The sequence below is a fragment of the Epinephelus lanceolatus genome, chromosome 23, assembly GCF_041903045.1.
Source record: "Epinephelus lanceolatus isolate andai-2023 chromosome 23, ASM4190304v1, whole genome shotgun sequence".
NCBI classification, from domain to species: Eukaryota; Metazoa; Chordata; class Actinopteri; order Perciformes; family Serranidae; genus Epinephelus; species Epinephelus lanceolatus.
In genome coordinates, this window is record NC_135756.1 from 153,328 (window position 1) to 170,000 (window position 16,673).

The following is a 16,673-nucleotide window of genomic DNA, read 5'->3' on the forward strand; positions in this document are numbered from 1 at the left end:
CTCCCAGTCCTCTCAGTTCTCCCAGTCCTCACAGACCTCACAGTCCCAACAGTTCTCACAGTCCTCCCAGTTCCCACAGTCCTCACAGTCCCACAGTCCTCACAGTCCCACAGTCCTCACAGTCCCACAGTCCTCACAGTTCTTCCAGTCCCCACAGTCCTCACAGTACTCACTGTCCTCCACAGTCCTCCCATTCCCCACAGTTCCCACAATCCTCACAGTCCCACAGTCCTCACAGTTCTTCCATTCCCCACAGTTCCCACAATCCTCACAGTCCCACAGTCCCCCCAGTTCTTCCAGTCACCACAGTCCTCACAGTCCTCCACAGTTCTCACAGTACCCACAGTCCTCACAGTCCTCCACAGTTCTCACAGTACCCACAGTCCTCCTAGTCCCCACAGTCCTTACAGTCCCACAGTCCTCACAGTCCTCCCAGTTCTCCCAGTCCCCACAGTCCTCACAGTCCTCCCAGTTCTCCCAGTCCTCACAGTCCTCCCAGTTCTTCCAGTCCCCACAGTCCTCACAGTACTCACTGTCCTCCACAGTCCTCCCATTCCCCACAGTTCCCACAATCCTCACAGTCCCACAGTCCCCCCAGTTCTTCCAGTCTCCACAGTCCTCACAGTCCTCCACAGTCCTCACAGTCCTCACAGTCCTCCACAGTCCTCACAGTCCTTACAGTCCCCACAGTCCTCACAGTACCCACAGTCCTCCACAGTCCTCACAGTCCTTACTGTCCCCACAGTCCTCACAGTCCCCACAGTCCTCACAGTCCTCACAGTCCCCACAGTCCTCACAGTCCCCACAGTCCTCACAGTACCCACAGTCCTCCACAGTCCTCACAGTCCTTACTGTCCCCACAGTCCTCACAGTCCCCACAGTCCCCACAGTCCTCACAGTCCTCCCAGTCCTCACAGTCCTCCCAGTCCTCACAGTCCTCACAGTCCCCACAGTCCTCACAGTCCTCTGCAGCAACTTTTGTGTTTCATGTTAAACCTGTAAAACAGTAAAACCTGTAAAACATTAAATCCAGCTCAGAGTTTCAGTGTGAAACCTTTGTCTCCTGATGATGATGATGATGATGATGATGAAGAGGAGTCAGTGTGTTGAATGGAGCTTCCTGTTTGACTCTTCCTCACTTCTGATTGGTCGCCACAATTTCTGTGTGAAAACATTTTGGGAACAGCGTTACCAGGGTAACCGGGGCAACCTCCTGTCGGACCGCAGGAAGAGGGTCAGCAGTCTGAGACTCCTGCTGATTCCACCTTAAAAGGATGTTTAAGGTGGAAAATCCTTCATGTGTCCTGAGGGTTTTAACCTGTCCCTCTCATGTCACACTCATTAACCAGAATGCAACACACACACAGTGTGACCACCGACCTGCTGACATTCACAGTTTAGACTTCAGGTCAAACTCTAGCCACTGCTTCACTGATTTAAGGGGTTTGATGTAAGGGATTTGATTTAAGGGACTTTCAAATCATTGAGTGAATAACCTCCTCAGTTTCCAGATGAATCTCTGAGCTCATGGAACATGTCCGGACTCCTTGTTACTGTGGTAACAGCAGTGTGGTTTCCATGGCTGTTTGAGCACACAGAGATGAGGACGCTGTTGAGGATGCTCGTGTCTCTGTTGTTAGCGTGTTTTTAATAAAAAACATCCGGAGGCTGAACACAGAGGACAAAATAAAAATGACACCAGGCATCTGACATCTCCGTTTGTTAAAATAGTTTTTGTTTTTTTAAAACAGATTTTCAGATGACACAGCTGAAAAGTAAAAATAGAATATTAATACTAAAGTTACAGAACAGAAGGAGGACATCATGTGGAGACACATCGTGTCCTCAGACAAAGCTTCATCAACATGATGAATGTAAAGTTACATCTTTAACATAAAGTTAGATCAGTAAAATAAACTTACATCTCAAATGTAAAGTTACATCATTTACTTTAAGTTAAATCTTTAAATGGAAAGTTACATCTTTAACATAAAGTTATATCTTTAACGTAAAGTTACGTCTTTAACGCAAAGTTAAATCATTAATGTACAGTTAGACCATTATTGAAAAGTTACACCATTAATGTAAGGTTGGATCATTCACGTAAAGTTAGATCATTAAAGCAGCTGTGGGGAACTTTACGTTTTCGTTGATTATAGTGCCCCCCTTTGGTCAAAGCGGTATGACACCCACAGCCTGGTGTCGTAAAATCTCAACTGCAACCAGCAATTACCGCATGCATTTGTTTTGGAGAGCGAGAGGAAAACAATAAATGTTCTGGTGTAGCTCTGAATTTCTTATAAACTGAGGACAACTGCCTGCTGTATATCTGTGTTCATGGTCACAGTCACAGATAATTTTGTGGCGTTTGTTGTAACATTACTAGACAAAAGCAGCTAATGTTACATTTAGCTTGCATATAACTGCCATGTCGTCATATGTTGAAGTGAAACAACGTCTAACAAGTTGCGGTATATTCTCTAATAAAAACAAAAATGACATACCTGTTGATTAGGAAAAGGGCCAACTCGGGATCAGTTTTAAAACCTTTCAAATCTCTCAGCTCTCTCTACTTGGTGAATGCCCAACCGAGGTTTACACTCGCACAGCTGCTTTAACGTAAAGTTAAATTATTAATATAAAGTTAGACCATTATTGAAAAGATACATCATTAACATAAACTTACATCATTAACGTAAAGTTAGATAATTAACGTAAAGTTGGATCATTAACGTAAAGATAAATCATTAATGTAAAGTTAGACCATTATTGAAAAGATACATCATTAACATAAACTTACATCATTAATGTAAAGTTAGACCATTATTGAAAAGATACATCATTAACATAAACTTACATCATTAACGTAAAGTTGGATCATTAACGTAAAGTTAGATAATTAATGTAAAGTTGGATCATCAGCGTAAAGTTAGATAATTAACGTAAACTTGGATCATTAACGTAAAGTTAGATAATTAACATAAAGTTGGATCATTCACGTAAAGTTAAATCATTAATGTAAAGTTAGACCATTATTGAAAAGATACATCATTAACATAAACTTACATTATTAACATAAAGTTGGATCATTAATGTAAAGTTGGATCATTAACGTAAAGTTGGATCATTAAAGTAAAGTTGGATCATTAACGTAAAGTTGGATCATTAATGTAAAGTTGGATCATTAACGTAAAGTTGGATCATTAACGTAAAGTTAAATCATTAATGTAAAGTTGGATCATTAAAGTAAAGTTGGATCATTAAGGTAAAGTTGGATCATCAACGTAAAGTTAGATAATTAACGTAAAGTTGGATCATTCACGTAAAGTTAAATCATTAATGTAAAGTTAGACCATTATTGAAAAGATACATCATTAACATAAACTTACATCATTAACGTAAAGTTGGATCATTAATGTAAAGTTGGATCATTAACGTAAAGTTGGATCATTCACGTGAAGTTAAATCATTAATGTAAAGTTAGATCATTAACATAAACTTACATCATTAACGTAGTTACATCATTAACGTGAAGTTAGATCATTAACGTAAATTGACATCATTAACGTAAAGTGACATCGCTAACCTAAAGTTTACGGACGTCAGGTTTATGAACAGAAACATGGTGAGATCGAACCTAAAAAAGGACAAGGTCACATAGCGTCAGAACACATGTCTCGTGGTTAAAGTCTTGAGGTTTGTTGTCCATCATGCTCCACCCCCTCCTGCCTCTGACTGCACAGCTCAGGACTGCCTCCTTTACCACCAGTTTACTCACTGGCTCATCATTATGTGGGATTTGCACAAATTTTGTTGCGTCACTTCTCAAAGCAAAAGTACAAACACTGCACGAGAACAACCTGTGAGACGGCGTCCTCGTCTTGTCCAGCTGTCAGTTAAACATCCAGGCCGCTGCCACTCTGAGTGATGCTCTGAAAGTGGGATGACTTCCCTTTGATGCACTGTGATTGTCATAGAGACGAGACCAGACAGAGTTCTTGCCACCTTCGATCATGCCGGAGCGATCTCCAAAATAACCTGTGAAGGACTCTGATCAAAATGACCAAGCGGGAGCTTCCTGTAACATCCCCAATGCAGGAGATGATCTCAGAGCCAGGAGATTTTATAAACTTATAAACTTCAGGCAACGTTTCCTTCAGAGACATTTTTCTTTACCTTCAGGGCTTCCGTAGAAGCTCCAGTAAACAGTAAATAAACAATAAACTGAACTTCATCATGAAATAAAAAAAAGTTTAACTTTAATCTGATGTTTACACAGACAAACAGATTCAACAAGTTTAATTACTTTAATTTTTAAAGTTTAAAGTTTATTATTTTCCTTCTGATGACAAAGATTGTTGTTGTTGTTGTTGTTTCAGCTACATTTCATCACATTCACCTAAACTGGATGATAAAAATACACCAACATTTTTATCTGCTTCAGTCACAAAAATATTCATCAACACTGATTCTGTGAAACATTTAAAATCTACATTCATTCATGAATCCAGTCTGTGATTGATTGATTGAATGACTGAATGAATGATTCTGTGAAATCTTTAAAAACAACATAAAATATTCAGATACTTTACAACATTTAAATTCATCACGTTTTATGTCTCTGGGCCGTAATGAGACAGTAATCTGATTACTGCTTCAGTAACTAATCACATGATTAAATCCTTCAAAATAAAAGACTGACTCAAGAAAAACCCTTTCAAAATAAGAGACAGAGTCTTTCAGTCCAGCTGAGATCTGAACCGAAGGACGAATCATCAACATGACGAACGTCACAGAGACACACCAGGTGATAAAATCCTGAAGACCGTTCTGAGACTTAGCTTGAGCTTCCTGTTGAGGGACGTCTTTGGGGCAAGGTTAGTTTTACGTCCTACAGCAGAGCAGCTTGTGAAAGACAGTCCTGAACTCAGCGTTGAAGGCTGTGTAGATGATTGGGTTGATGGCACTGTTGACATAGCCGAGCCACGTTACCACGGAGATGAGGGTGGGGCCGATGTCACAGGAGTGACATAACACCTTGGTGACGTGGACAACGAAGAACGGCGTCCAACAGGCCAGAAAAACACCTGGAGACACAGAGGACAGATACAAAGGGACAGACACAGAGGACAGACACAAAGGGACAGACACAGAGGAGAGACACAAAGAGACAGACACAGAGGGACAGACACAGAGGACAGACACAAAGGGACAGACACAGAGGAACAGACACAGAAGAGAGACACAGACGACAGACACAGAGGACAGACACAAAGGGACAGACACAGAGGAGAGACACAGAGGGACAGACACAGAAGAGAGACACAGATGACAGACACAGAGGGACAGACACAGAGGACAAACACAGAGGGACAGACACAGAGGGACAGACACAGAAGAGAGACACAGAGGACAGACACAGAGGGACAGATACAGAGGGACAGACACAGACGACAGACACAGAGGGACAGATACAGAGGAACAGACACAGACGACAGACACAGAGGGACAGACACAGAGGAACAGACACAGAGGACAGACACAGAGGGACAGACACAGACGACAGACACAGAGGGACAGATACAGAGGACAGACACAGAGGAACAGATGGTCATAATTATTCCCTGATTGTCCTTCCACAGATTTGTTCTGTATGTCCAGTTTGACACGTTACGATCGGTTCGACGCGTGTAAGGATCACATCAACAGGTATAATGATCAGTTTGACACGTGTAAAGATCAGATCAACAGGTGTAATGATCACTTCGACACATGTAAGGATCAGTTCAACATGTGTAAGGATCAGTTCAACATGTGTAATGATCAGTTTGACAAGTGAAACGATCAGTTTGACATGTGTAAGGATCAGATCAACAGGTATAATGATCAGTTTGACACGTGTAAGGATCAGATCAACAGGTGTAACAATCAGTTCAACACTTGTAACAATCAGTTTGACATGTGTAAGGATCAGATCAACAGGTGTAATGATCACTTTGACACATGTAAGGATCAGTTCAACAGGTGTAATGATCACTTCGACACATGTAAGGATCAGTTCAACATGTGTAAGGATCAGTTTGTCACGTGCAACGATCAGTTTGACATGTGTAAGGATCAGATCAACAGGTATAATGATCAGTTGAACACGTGAAAGGATCAGATCAACAGGTGTAACGATCAGTTCAACACTTGTAACAATCAGTTTGACATGTGTAAGGATCAGATCAACATGTGTAATGATCACTTCGACACATGTAAGGATCAGATCGACATGTGAAAGGATCAGTTCGACGTGTAAGGATCAGATCAACATGTGTAACGATCAGTTCGACATGTGTAAGGATCAGATCAACAGGTGTAATGATCAGTTCGACATGTGTAAAGATCAGATCAGCAGGTGTAACAATCAGTTCAACACTTGTAACGATCAGTTCGACATGTGGAACGAACAGTTCAACAATTGTAATGATCAGTTCAACACGTGTAAGGATCATTTCAAGATGTGTAAAGATCAGTTCGACATGTGTAAGGATCAGTTCATGTCTAAGGATCAGTTCAACACGTGTAAGGATCAGTTCATGTGTAAGGATCAGTTCAACATGTGTAAGGATCAGTTCCACACGTGTAAGGATCAGTTCATGTGTAAGGATCAGTTCCACACGTGTAAGGATCAGTTCATGTGTAAGAATCAGTTCGACACATGTAAGGATCAGATCATGTGTAAGGATCAGTTCACGTGTAAGGATCAGTTTGACATGTGTAAGAGTTAGTTCATGTGCAAGGATCAGTTCACGTGTGAGGATCAGTTCGACATGTGTAAGGATCAGTTCCACACGTGTAAGGATCAGTTCATGTGTAAGGATCAGTTCAACATGTGTAAGGATCAGTTCACGTGTAAGGATCAGTTTGACACATGTAAGGATCAGTTCGACATGTATAAGGATCAGTTTGACACGTGTAAGGATCAGTTCATGTGTAACAATCAGTTTGACACATGTAAGGATCAGTTCGACATGTGTAAAGATCAGTTCGACACGTGTAAGGATCAGTTCCACACGTGTAAGGATCAGTTCATGTGTAAGGATCAGTTCAACATGTGTAAGGATCAGTTCATGTGTAAAGATCAGTTCATGTCTAAGGATCAGTTCGACACGTGTAAGGATCAGTTCATGTGTAAGGATCAGTTCGACATGTGTAAGGATCAGTTCCACACGTGTAAGGATCAGTTCATGTGTAAGGATCAGTTCCACACGTGTAAGGATCAGTTCATGTGTAAGGATCAGTTCGACACATGTAAGGATCAGATCATGTGTAAGGATCAGTTCACGTGTAAGGATCAGTTTGACATGTGTAAGAGTCAGTTCATGTGCAAGGATCAGTTCACGTGTGAGGATCAGTTCGACATGTGTAAGGATCAGTTCCACACGTGTAAGGATCAGTTCATGTGTAAGGATCAGTTCAACATGTGTAAGGATCAGTTCATGTGTAACGATCAGTTTGACACATGTAAGGATCAGTTCGACATGTGTAAAGATCAGTTCGACACGTGTAAGGATCATTTCATGTGTAAGGATCAGTTCATGTGTAAGGATCAGTTGGACATGTGTAAGGATCAGTTCGCGTGTAAGGATCAGTTCACGTGTAAGGATCAGTTCATGTGTAAGGATCAGTTCAAGTATAAGGATCAGTTGGACATGTGTAAGGATCAGTTGAACATGTGTAAGGATCAGTTCACGTGTAAGGATCAGTTCAAGTATAAGGATCAGTTGGACATGTGTAAGGATAAGTTGGACATGTGTAAGGATCAGTTCATGTGTAAAGATCAGTTGGACATGTGTAAGGATCAGTTCATGTGTAAGGATCAGTTCGACATGTGTAAGGATCAGTTCATGTGTAAGGATCAGTTCCATACGTGTAAGGATCAGTTCTTGTGTAAGGATCAGTTCGACACATGTAAGGATCAGATCATGTGTAAGGATCAGTTCACGTGTAAGGATCAGTTTGACATGTGTAAGAGTCAGTTCATGTGCAAGGATCAGTTCACGTGTGAGGATCAGTTCGACATGTGTAAGGATCAGTTCCACACGTGTAAGGATCAGTTCATGTGTAAGGATCAGTTCAACATGTGTAAGGATCAGTTCATGTGTAACGATCAGTTTGACACATGTAAGGATCAGTTCGACATGTGTAAGGATCAGTTCGACACGTGTAAGGATCAGTTCATGTGTAACGATCAGTTTGACACATGTAAGGATCAGTTTGACATGTGTAAAGATCAGTTCGACACGTGTAAGGATCATTTCATGTGTAAGGATCATTTCATGTGTAAGGATCAGTTGGACATGTGTAAGGATCAGTTCGCGTGTAAGGATCAGTTCACGTGTAAGGATCAGTTCATGTGTAAGGATCAGTTCAAGTATAAGGATCAGTTGGACATGTGTAAGGATCAGTTGGACATGTGTAAGGATCAGTTCACGTGTAAGGATCAGTTCATGTGTAAGGATCAGTTGGACATGTGTAAGGATCAGTTCACGTGTAAGGATCAGTTCAAGTATAAGGATCAGTTGGACATGTGTAAGGATAAGTTGGACATGTGTAAGGATCAGTTCATGTGTAAAGATCAGTTGGACATGTGTAAGGATCAGTTCATGTGTAAGGATCAGTTCACGTGTAAGGATCAGTTCATGTGTAAGGATCAGTTGGACATGTGTAAGGATCAGTTCACGTGTAAGGATCAGTTCACGTGTAAGGGTCAGTTCAAGATAAGGATCAGTTGGACATGTGTAAGGATCAGTTCACGTGTAAGGATCAGTTCAATATGTGTAAGGATCAGTTCACATGTAAGGATCAGTTCATGTGTAAGGATCAGTTCGACATGTGTAAGGATCAGTTCATGTGTAAAGATCAGTTGGACATGTGTAAGGATCAGTTCATGTGTAAGGATCAGTTCACGTGTAAGGATCAGTTCATGTGTAAGGATCAGTTCGACATGTGTAAGGATCAGTTCCACATGTGTAAGGATCAGTTCATGTGTAAGGATCAGTTCCACACGTGTAAGGATCAGTTCATGTGTAAGGATCAGTTCGACACATGTAAGGATCAGATCATGTGTAAGGATCAGTTCACGTGTAAGGATCAGTTTGACATGTGTAAGAGTCAGTTCATGTGCAAGGATCAGTTCACGTGTGAGGATCAGTTCGACATGTGTAAGGATCAGTTCCACACGTGTAAGGATCAGTTCATGTGTTAGGATCAGGTCAACATGTGTAAGGATCAGTTCGACACGTGTAAGGATCAGTTCGACACGTGTAAGGATCAGTTCATGTGTAACGATCAGTTTGACACATGTAAGGATCAGTTTGACATGTGTAAAGATCAGTTCGACACGTGTAAGGATCATTTCATGTGTAAGGATCATTTCATGTGTAAGGATCAGTTGGACATGTGTAAGGATCAGTTCGCGTGTAAGGATCAGTTCACGTGTAAGGATCAGTTCATGTGTAAGGATCAGTTCAAGTATAAGGATCAGTTGGACATGTGTAAGGATCAGTTGAACATGTGTAAGGATCAGTTCACGTGTAAGGATCAGTTCAAGTATAAGGATCAGTTGGACATGTGTAAGGATAAGTTGGACATGTGTAAGGATCAGTTCATGTGTAAAGATCAGTTGGACATGTGTAAGGATCAGTTCATGTGTAAGGATCAGTTCGACATGTGTAAGGATCAGTTCCACACATGTAAGGATCAGTTCATGTGTAAGGATCAGTTCCACACGTGTAAGGATCAGTTCATGTGTAAGGATCAGTTCGACACATGTAAGGATCAGATCATGTGTAAGGATCAGTTCACGTGTAAGGATCAGTTTGACATGTGTAAGAGTCAGTTCATGTGCAAGGATCAGTTCACGTGTGAGGATCAGTTCGACATGTGTAAGGATCAGTTCCACACGTGTAAGGATCAGTTCATGTGTAAGGATCAGTTTGACACATGTAAGGATCAGTTCGACATGTGTAAGGATCAGTTCGACACGTGTAAGGATCAGTTCATGTGTAACGATCAGTTTGACACATGTAAGGATCAGTTTGACATGTGTAAAGATCAGTTCGACACGTGTAAGGATCATTTCATGTGTAAGGATCATTTCATGTGTAAGGATCAGTTGGACATGTGTAAGGATCAGTTCGCGTGTAAGGATCAGTTCACGTGTAAGGATCAGTTCATGTGTAAGGATCAGTTCAAGTATAAGGATCAGTTGGACATGTGTAAGGATCAGTTGAACATGTGTAAGGATCAGTTCACGTGTAAGGATCAGTTCAAGTATAAGGATCAGTTGGACATGTGTAAGGATAAGTTGGACATGTGTAAGGATCAGTTCATGTGTAAAGATCAGTTGGACATGTGTAAGGATCAGTTCATGTGTAAGGATCAGTTCGACATGTGTAAGGATCAGTTCCACACATGTAAGGATCAGTTCATGTGTAAGGATCAGTTCCACACGTGTAAGGATCAGTTCATGTGTAAGGATCAGTTCGACACATGTAAGGATCAGATCATGTGTAAGGATCAGTTCACGTGTAAGGATCAGTTTGACATGTGTAAGAGTCAGTTCATGTGCAAGGATCAGTTCACGTGTGAGGATCAGTTCGACATGTGTAAGGATCAGTTCCACACGTGTAAGGATCAGTTCATGTGTAACGATCAGTTTGACACATGTAAGGATCAGTTTGACATGTGTAAAGATCAGTTCGACACGTGTAAGGATCATTTCATGTGTAAGGATCATTTCATGTGTAAGGATCAGTTGGACATGTGTAAGGATCAGTTCGCGTGTAAGGATCAGTTCACGTGTAAGGATCAGTTCATGTGTAAGGATCAGTTCAAGTATAAGGATCAGTTGGACATGTGTAAGGATCAGTTGAACATGTGTAAGGATCAGTTCACGTGTAAGGATCAGTTCAAGTACAAGGATCAGTTGGACATGTGTAAGGATAAGTTGGACATGTGTAAGGATCAGTTCATGTGTAAAGATCAGTTGGACATGTGTAAGGATCAGTTCATGTGTAAGGATCAGTTCGACATGTGTAAGGATCAGTTCCACACATGTAAGGATCAGTTCATGTGTAAGGATCAGTTCCACACGTGTAAGGATCAGTTCATGTGTAAGGATCAGTTCGACACATGTAAGGATCAGATCATGTGTAAGGATCAGTTCACATGTAAGGATCAGTTTGACATGTGTAAGAGTCAGTTCATGTGCAAGGATCAGTTCACGTGTGAGGATCAGTTCGACATGTGTAAGGATCAGTTCCACACGTGTAAGGATCAGTTCATGTGTAAGGATCAGTTCAACATGTGTAAGGATCAGTTCATGTGTAACGATCAGTTTGACACATGTAAGGATCAGTTCGACATGTGTAAGGATCAGTTCGACACGTGTAAGGATCAGTTCATGTGTAACGATCAGTTTGACACATGTAAGGATCAGTTGGACATGTGTAAGGATCAGTTCGTGTGTAAGGATCAGTTCACGTGTAAGGATCAGTTCATGTGTAAGGATCAGTTCAAGTATAAGGATCAGTTGGACATGTGTAAGGATCAGTTGGACATGTGTAAGGATCAGTTCACGTGTAAGGATCAGTTCATGTGTAAGGATCAGTTGGACATGTGTAAGGATCAGTTCGACACGTGTAAGGATCAGTTCAAGTATAAGGATCAGTTGGACATGTGTAAGGATAAGTTGGACATGTGTAAGGATCAGTTCATGTGTAAAGATCAGTTGGACATGTGTAAGGATCAGTTCATGTGTAAGGATCAGTTCACGTGTAAGGATCAGTTCATGTGTAAGGATCAGTTGGACATGTGTAAGGATCAGTTCACGTGTAAGGATCAGTTCATGTGTAAGGATCAGTTCACGTGTAAGGATCAGTTCATGTGTAAAGATCAGTTGGACATGTGTAAGGATCAGTTCACGTGTAAGGGTCAGTTCAAGTATAAGGATCAGTTGGACATGTGTAAGGATCAGTTCACGTGTAAGGATCAGTTCGACATGTGTAAGGATCAGTTCACATGTAAGGATCAGTTCATGTGTAAGGATCAGTTCGACATGTGTAAGGATCAGTTCATGTGTAAGGATCAGTTCACGTGTAAGGATCAGTTCATGTGTAAGGATCGGTTCACGTGTAAGGAGCTCTGTGATCAGACTGAATCATGAAACTCTCTCTGAGTGAGAGGTCATCCCTGTCAATTAAAGGATTTTTATTACATTTCAGTCAGAGTGCCTCAGACCGCCTTTTTGGCTTCAGCCAGCTCCTTTATTGATCTCTCTCTGAGTGTCTCTGAGTGTTTAAATGTGTCCCTGGTGTGAAACGTGGTTTCCACGGTGATAGAAGCAGTTTCTATTTTTACTGAGACAACGCTCACAGCTTCACTCTGTGAAACAAAGAACTCTGAGATGAACCTACAGAAACATCCTGTCAGGATCAGGAACATACAGACCTGACAATAACAGGTCAGGTAGACAACACCTGACAGATCTCAGGTCATCAGTGAGCAGCAGGACGACAGATGTCTGATGTGTCTGAATGTGAAACTGATCTGAACAGGAAACAACAAACAGCTGCTGCAGACAGAAACTGGAGTTATAGGAACAGTTAACATATAAAGTCTTCAGGGTTAAATCAAATGTCTGATTCAGTTTCTACTAAAATCTACTCAGTCGTTCTTTCAGCCTGTTTCAGGTCACGACCTCACACACATTAAAAGTTAATAATGTGTGTGAGGTCGTTGTGGTTCAGAAACAGTTGTAATCATCAAGAAATATTGTCGATCACATCACCAGGAAAATAAAAAACATTCTGCAGGTTGTTATTTTTGGATCAAACTGAAAAGAATCAGAAATAACAAAATATATGTAAATATATTTGTGTTTCTTGTTTCATGTTCTTCATCCATGTTTAATCTATTTTCTGTGATGATGGTGATGATGATGATGATGGTGGTGATGATGATGATGGTGATGGTGATGATGATGATGATGGTGGTGATGGTGATGATGATGATGGTGATGATGTAGGTGATGATGGTGATGGTGATGGTGATGATGGTGATGGTGATGATGATGATGATGATGGTGGTGATGGTGATGATGGTGATGATGATGATGATGGTGATGATGATGATGATGGTGGTGGTGATGATGATGATGATGATGATGATGGTGGTGATGGTGATGATGGTGATGGTGATGATGATGATGATGATGGTGGTGATGATGATGATGATGATGATGATGGTGATGATGATGATGATGATGGTGGTGGTGATGATGGTGATGATGATGGTGATGGTGATGATGATGATGATGATGATGATGGTGATGGTGATGATGTAGGTGATGATGGTGGTGATGATGATGATGGTGATGATGGTGATGGTGATCAATCAATCAATCAATCAATCAATTTTATTTATAAAGCCCAATATCACAAATCACAATTTGCCTCACAGGGCTTTACAGCATACGACATCCCTCTGTCCTTATGACCCTCACAGCTGATCAGGAAAAACTCCCCAAAAAACCCTTTAACGGAGAAAAAAACAGTAGAAACCTCAGGAAGAGCAACTGAGGAGGGATCCCTCTTCCAGGACGGACAGACGTGCAATAGATGTCGTACAGAACAGATCAGCATAATAAATTAACAGTAATCCATATGACACAATGAGACAGAGAGAGAGAGAGAGAGAGAGATGCAGGTAATAACAGTAGCTTACAACAACATTATTGAAAGTAATAATATTATAGTTATAGTTCTGGCTACTGTGGTACAATATGTTGAAAGTATGTATTAATATCTGGCAGTATACATGTGTGACAATAGTCATATGTGTATAATAACAGTAGAAGTATGACTAATGACTAATGATGGCAGCAGCAGCAGGAGGCATCTGGCAGGACCACGGCAGCAGCACAACCACACACGTCACACTGTCCAGGCCCCGCTGTGATATGAGTTAATCTGAGAGACAGTGGAGCACAAAGGCTCCGGAGAAGAAGCCGAGTTAGTGACATCCAGAATGGCCGAGTTAGCAAGATGCAGTAATAGAATACGAGAGAGAGAGAGAGAAGGAGAGAAGGAGAGAAGGTGCCCGGTGTATTATAGGGGGGTCCTCCAGCAGACTAGGCCTAAGTCAGCCTAACTAGGGGCTGGTACAGGGCAAGCCTGAGCCAGCCCTAACTATAAGCTTTATCAAAGAGGAAAGTCTTAAGTCTAGTCTTAAATGTGGAGACGGTGTCTGCCTCCCGGACCGTAACAGGAAGATGATTCCACAGGAGAGGAGCCTGATAGCTGAAGGCTCTGGCTCCTGATCTACTTTTGGAGACTTTAGGGACCACGAGTAACCCTGCGTTCTCAGAGCGCAGTGTTCTGGTGGGATAATATGGCACTATGAGCTCTCTAAGATATGATGGAGCTTGACCATTTAGAGCTTTATAAGTTAACAGTAGGATTTTAAATTCAATTCTGGATTTTACAGGGAGCCAGTGCAGAGAAGCTAAAACAGGAGAAATATGATCTTGTTTCTTAGTTCCTGTTAGTACACGTGCTGCTGCATTCTGAATTAGCTGGAGAGTTTTTAAGGACTTACTAGAGCTACCTGATAATAGAGAGTTACAGTAATCCAGCCTTGAGGTAACAAAAGTGTGGACCAATTTTTCTGCATCTTTTCGGGTCAGGATAGGCCTAATTTTCGCAATATTACGCAGATGAAAAAATGCAGTCCGTGAGGTTTGTTTTAAATGAGAATTAAAAGACAAATCTTGATCAAATGTTACTCCGAGGTTTCTTACGGTAGTGGTAGAGGCCAGAGCAATGCCATCTAGAGAAACTATGTCATCAGATAAAGAGTCTCTGAGTTGTTTGGGGCCAAGAACAATAACTTCAGTTTTGTCTGAATTTAACATCAGGAAATTGGTCCTCATCCAAGTTTTTATGTCTTTAAGGCAGTTATGGAGTTTAGTTAATTGATTACTTTCTTCTGGCTTCATCGATAAATACAACTGTGTATCATCCGCATAACAATGGAAATTTATAGAGTGATTTCTAATGATGTTACCTAAAGGAAGCATATATAGAATAAATAGGATTGGTCCGAGCACAGAACCTTGCGGAACTCCAAAACAAACTTTGGTACGTAAGGATGATTCATTATGAACGTCAACAAACTGAAAACGATCAGATAAATAAGATTTAAACCAGCTTAGTGCAGAACCTTTTAGGCCAATTAAGTGATCCAGTCTCTGCAGTAGAATTTGATGGTCAACTGTGTCAAACGCCACACTAAGATCTAATAAAACAAGAACAGAGACAAGTCCTTTGTCTGAAGCAATCAGAAGACCATTTGTAATTTTAACTAGTGCTGTCTCAGTGCTATGATGCACTCTAAATCCTGACTGAAATTCCTCAAATAAATTATTATCATGGAGAAAATCACACAGCTGGTCTGCAACTACTTTCTCAAGGATCTTTGACATAAAGGGAAGATTAGATATTGGTCTATAGTTGGCTAACACCTCTGGATCCAGGGTGGGCTTTTTTAGTAGAGGTTTAATTACAGCTACCTTAAAAGACTGTGGTACATAGCCTGTTAATAAGGATATATTGATCATATCTAATATATGAGTGTTAACTAAAGGAAAGACCTCCTTAAGTAGCCTAGTTGGGATGGGGTCTAAGAGACACGTTGATGATTTAGATGAAGAAATCACTGCGGTCAATTCTTGAAGAGAAATTGGGGAGAAGCAATCTAAATATATATTAGGTCTTACAGCTGTGTTTGAGGTTAGATAGGTACTATCTGAGGACAGGAGGTCATGAATTTTGCCTCTAATAGTTAGAATTTTGTCATTAACAAAGCTCATAAAATCATTACTGCTAAGGGCTAAAGGAATACAAGGCTCAATAGAGCTTTGACTCTCAGTCAGCCTGGCTACAGTGCTGAAAAGAAACCTGGGGTTGTTCTTGTTTTCTTCTATTAATGCTGAGTAATAGTTTGCTCTGGCATTGCGGAGGCCCCTCTTATAAGTTTTGAGACTGTCTGTCCAGATTAAACGAGATTCTTCCAGTTTGGTTAATCGCCAATTCCTTTAAAATTTTCGTGATATTTGTTTTAACTTACGGGTTTGAGAGTTATACCAAGGAGCGAACTTTCTTTGCTTTGTTAACTTCTTTTTAAGAGGAGCTACAGAGTCAAGTGTTGTTCGCAGCGAGCCTACGGCACTATCTACAAAATGATCAAAGTCGGTACAGGAAACCTCTGTTACTGAGGTATTGGTATTGAATTTAATGACGGAGTAATCTTTTCCTTAAATTTTGCGACAACACTATCTGATAAACATCTAGTATAGTAACTGTTGCTGAGTGGCGTGTAATCGAGTAAAAAGAAATCAAAAGTAATCAGATAATGATCTGATAGTGAGGGATTCTGTGGAAAGACTTTTAGGTTATCAATTTCAATTCCTGCGTCAGAACTAGATCGAGGGTATGGTTAAAACAGTGAGTGGGTTCATGTACACCCTGACTGAAGCCAATGGAGTCTAATAATGAGATAAACGCAGTAGCCAGGGAGTCATTATCAACGTCGACATGAATGTTAAAATCGCCTACAATAATAAC

At 40.9% G+C, this 16,673-nt stretch overlaps 1 protein-coding gene across 1 annotated transcript in view; it reads right to left on the reverse strand.

The window, feature by feature from the left end:
- Positions 1 to 4,346: 4,346 nt before the first annotated feature.
- The window catches only part of drd4-rs (dopamine receptor D4 related sequence), a 28,054-nt gene continuing 15,727 nt past the window's right edge, over positions 4,347 to 16,673 (reverse strand). The window contains exon 6 of the mRNA XM_033615081.2: positions 4,347 to 5,087. Coding sequence (XP_033470972.2) covers positions 4,885 to 5,087 — 203 coding nt within the window. The 3' untranslated portion in view covers positions 4,347 to 4,884. The remainder of the gene's footprint in view (positions 5,088 to 16,673) is intronic.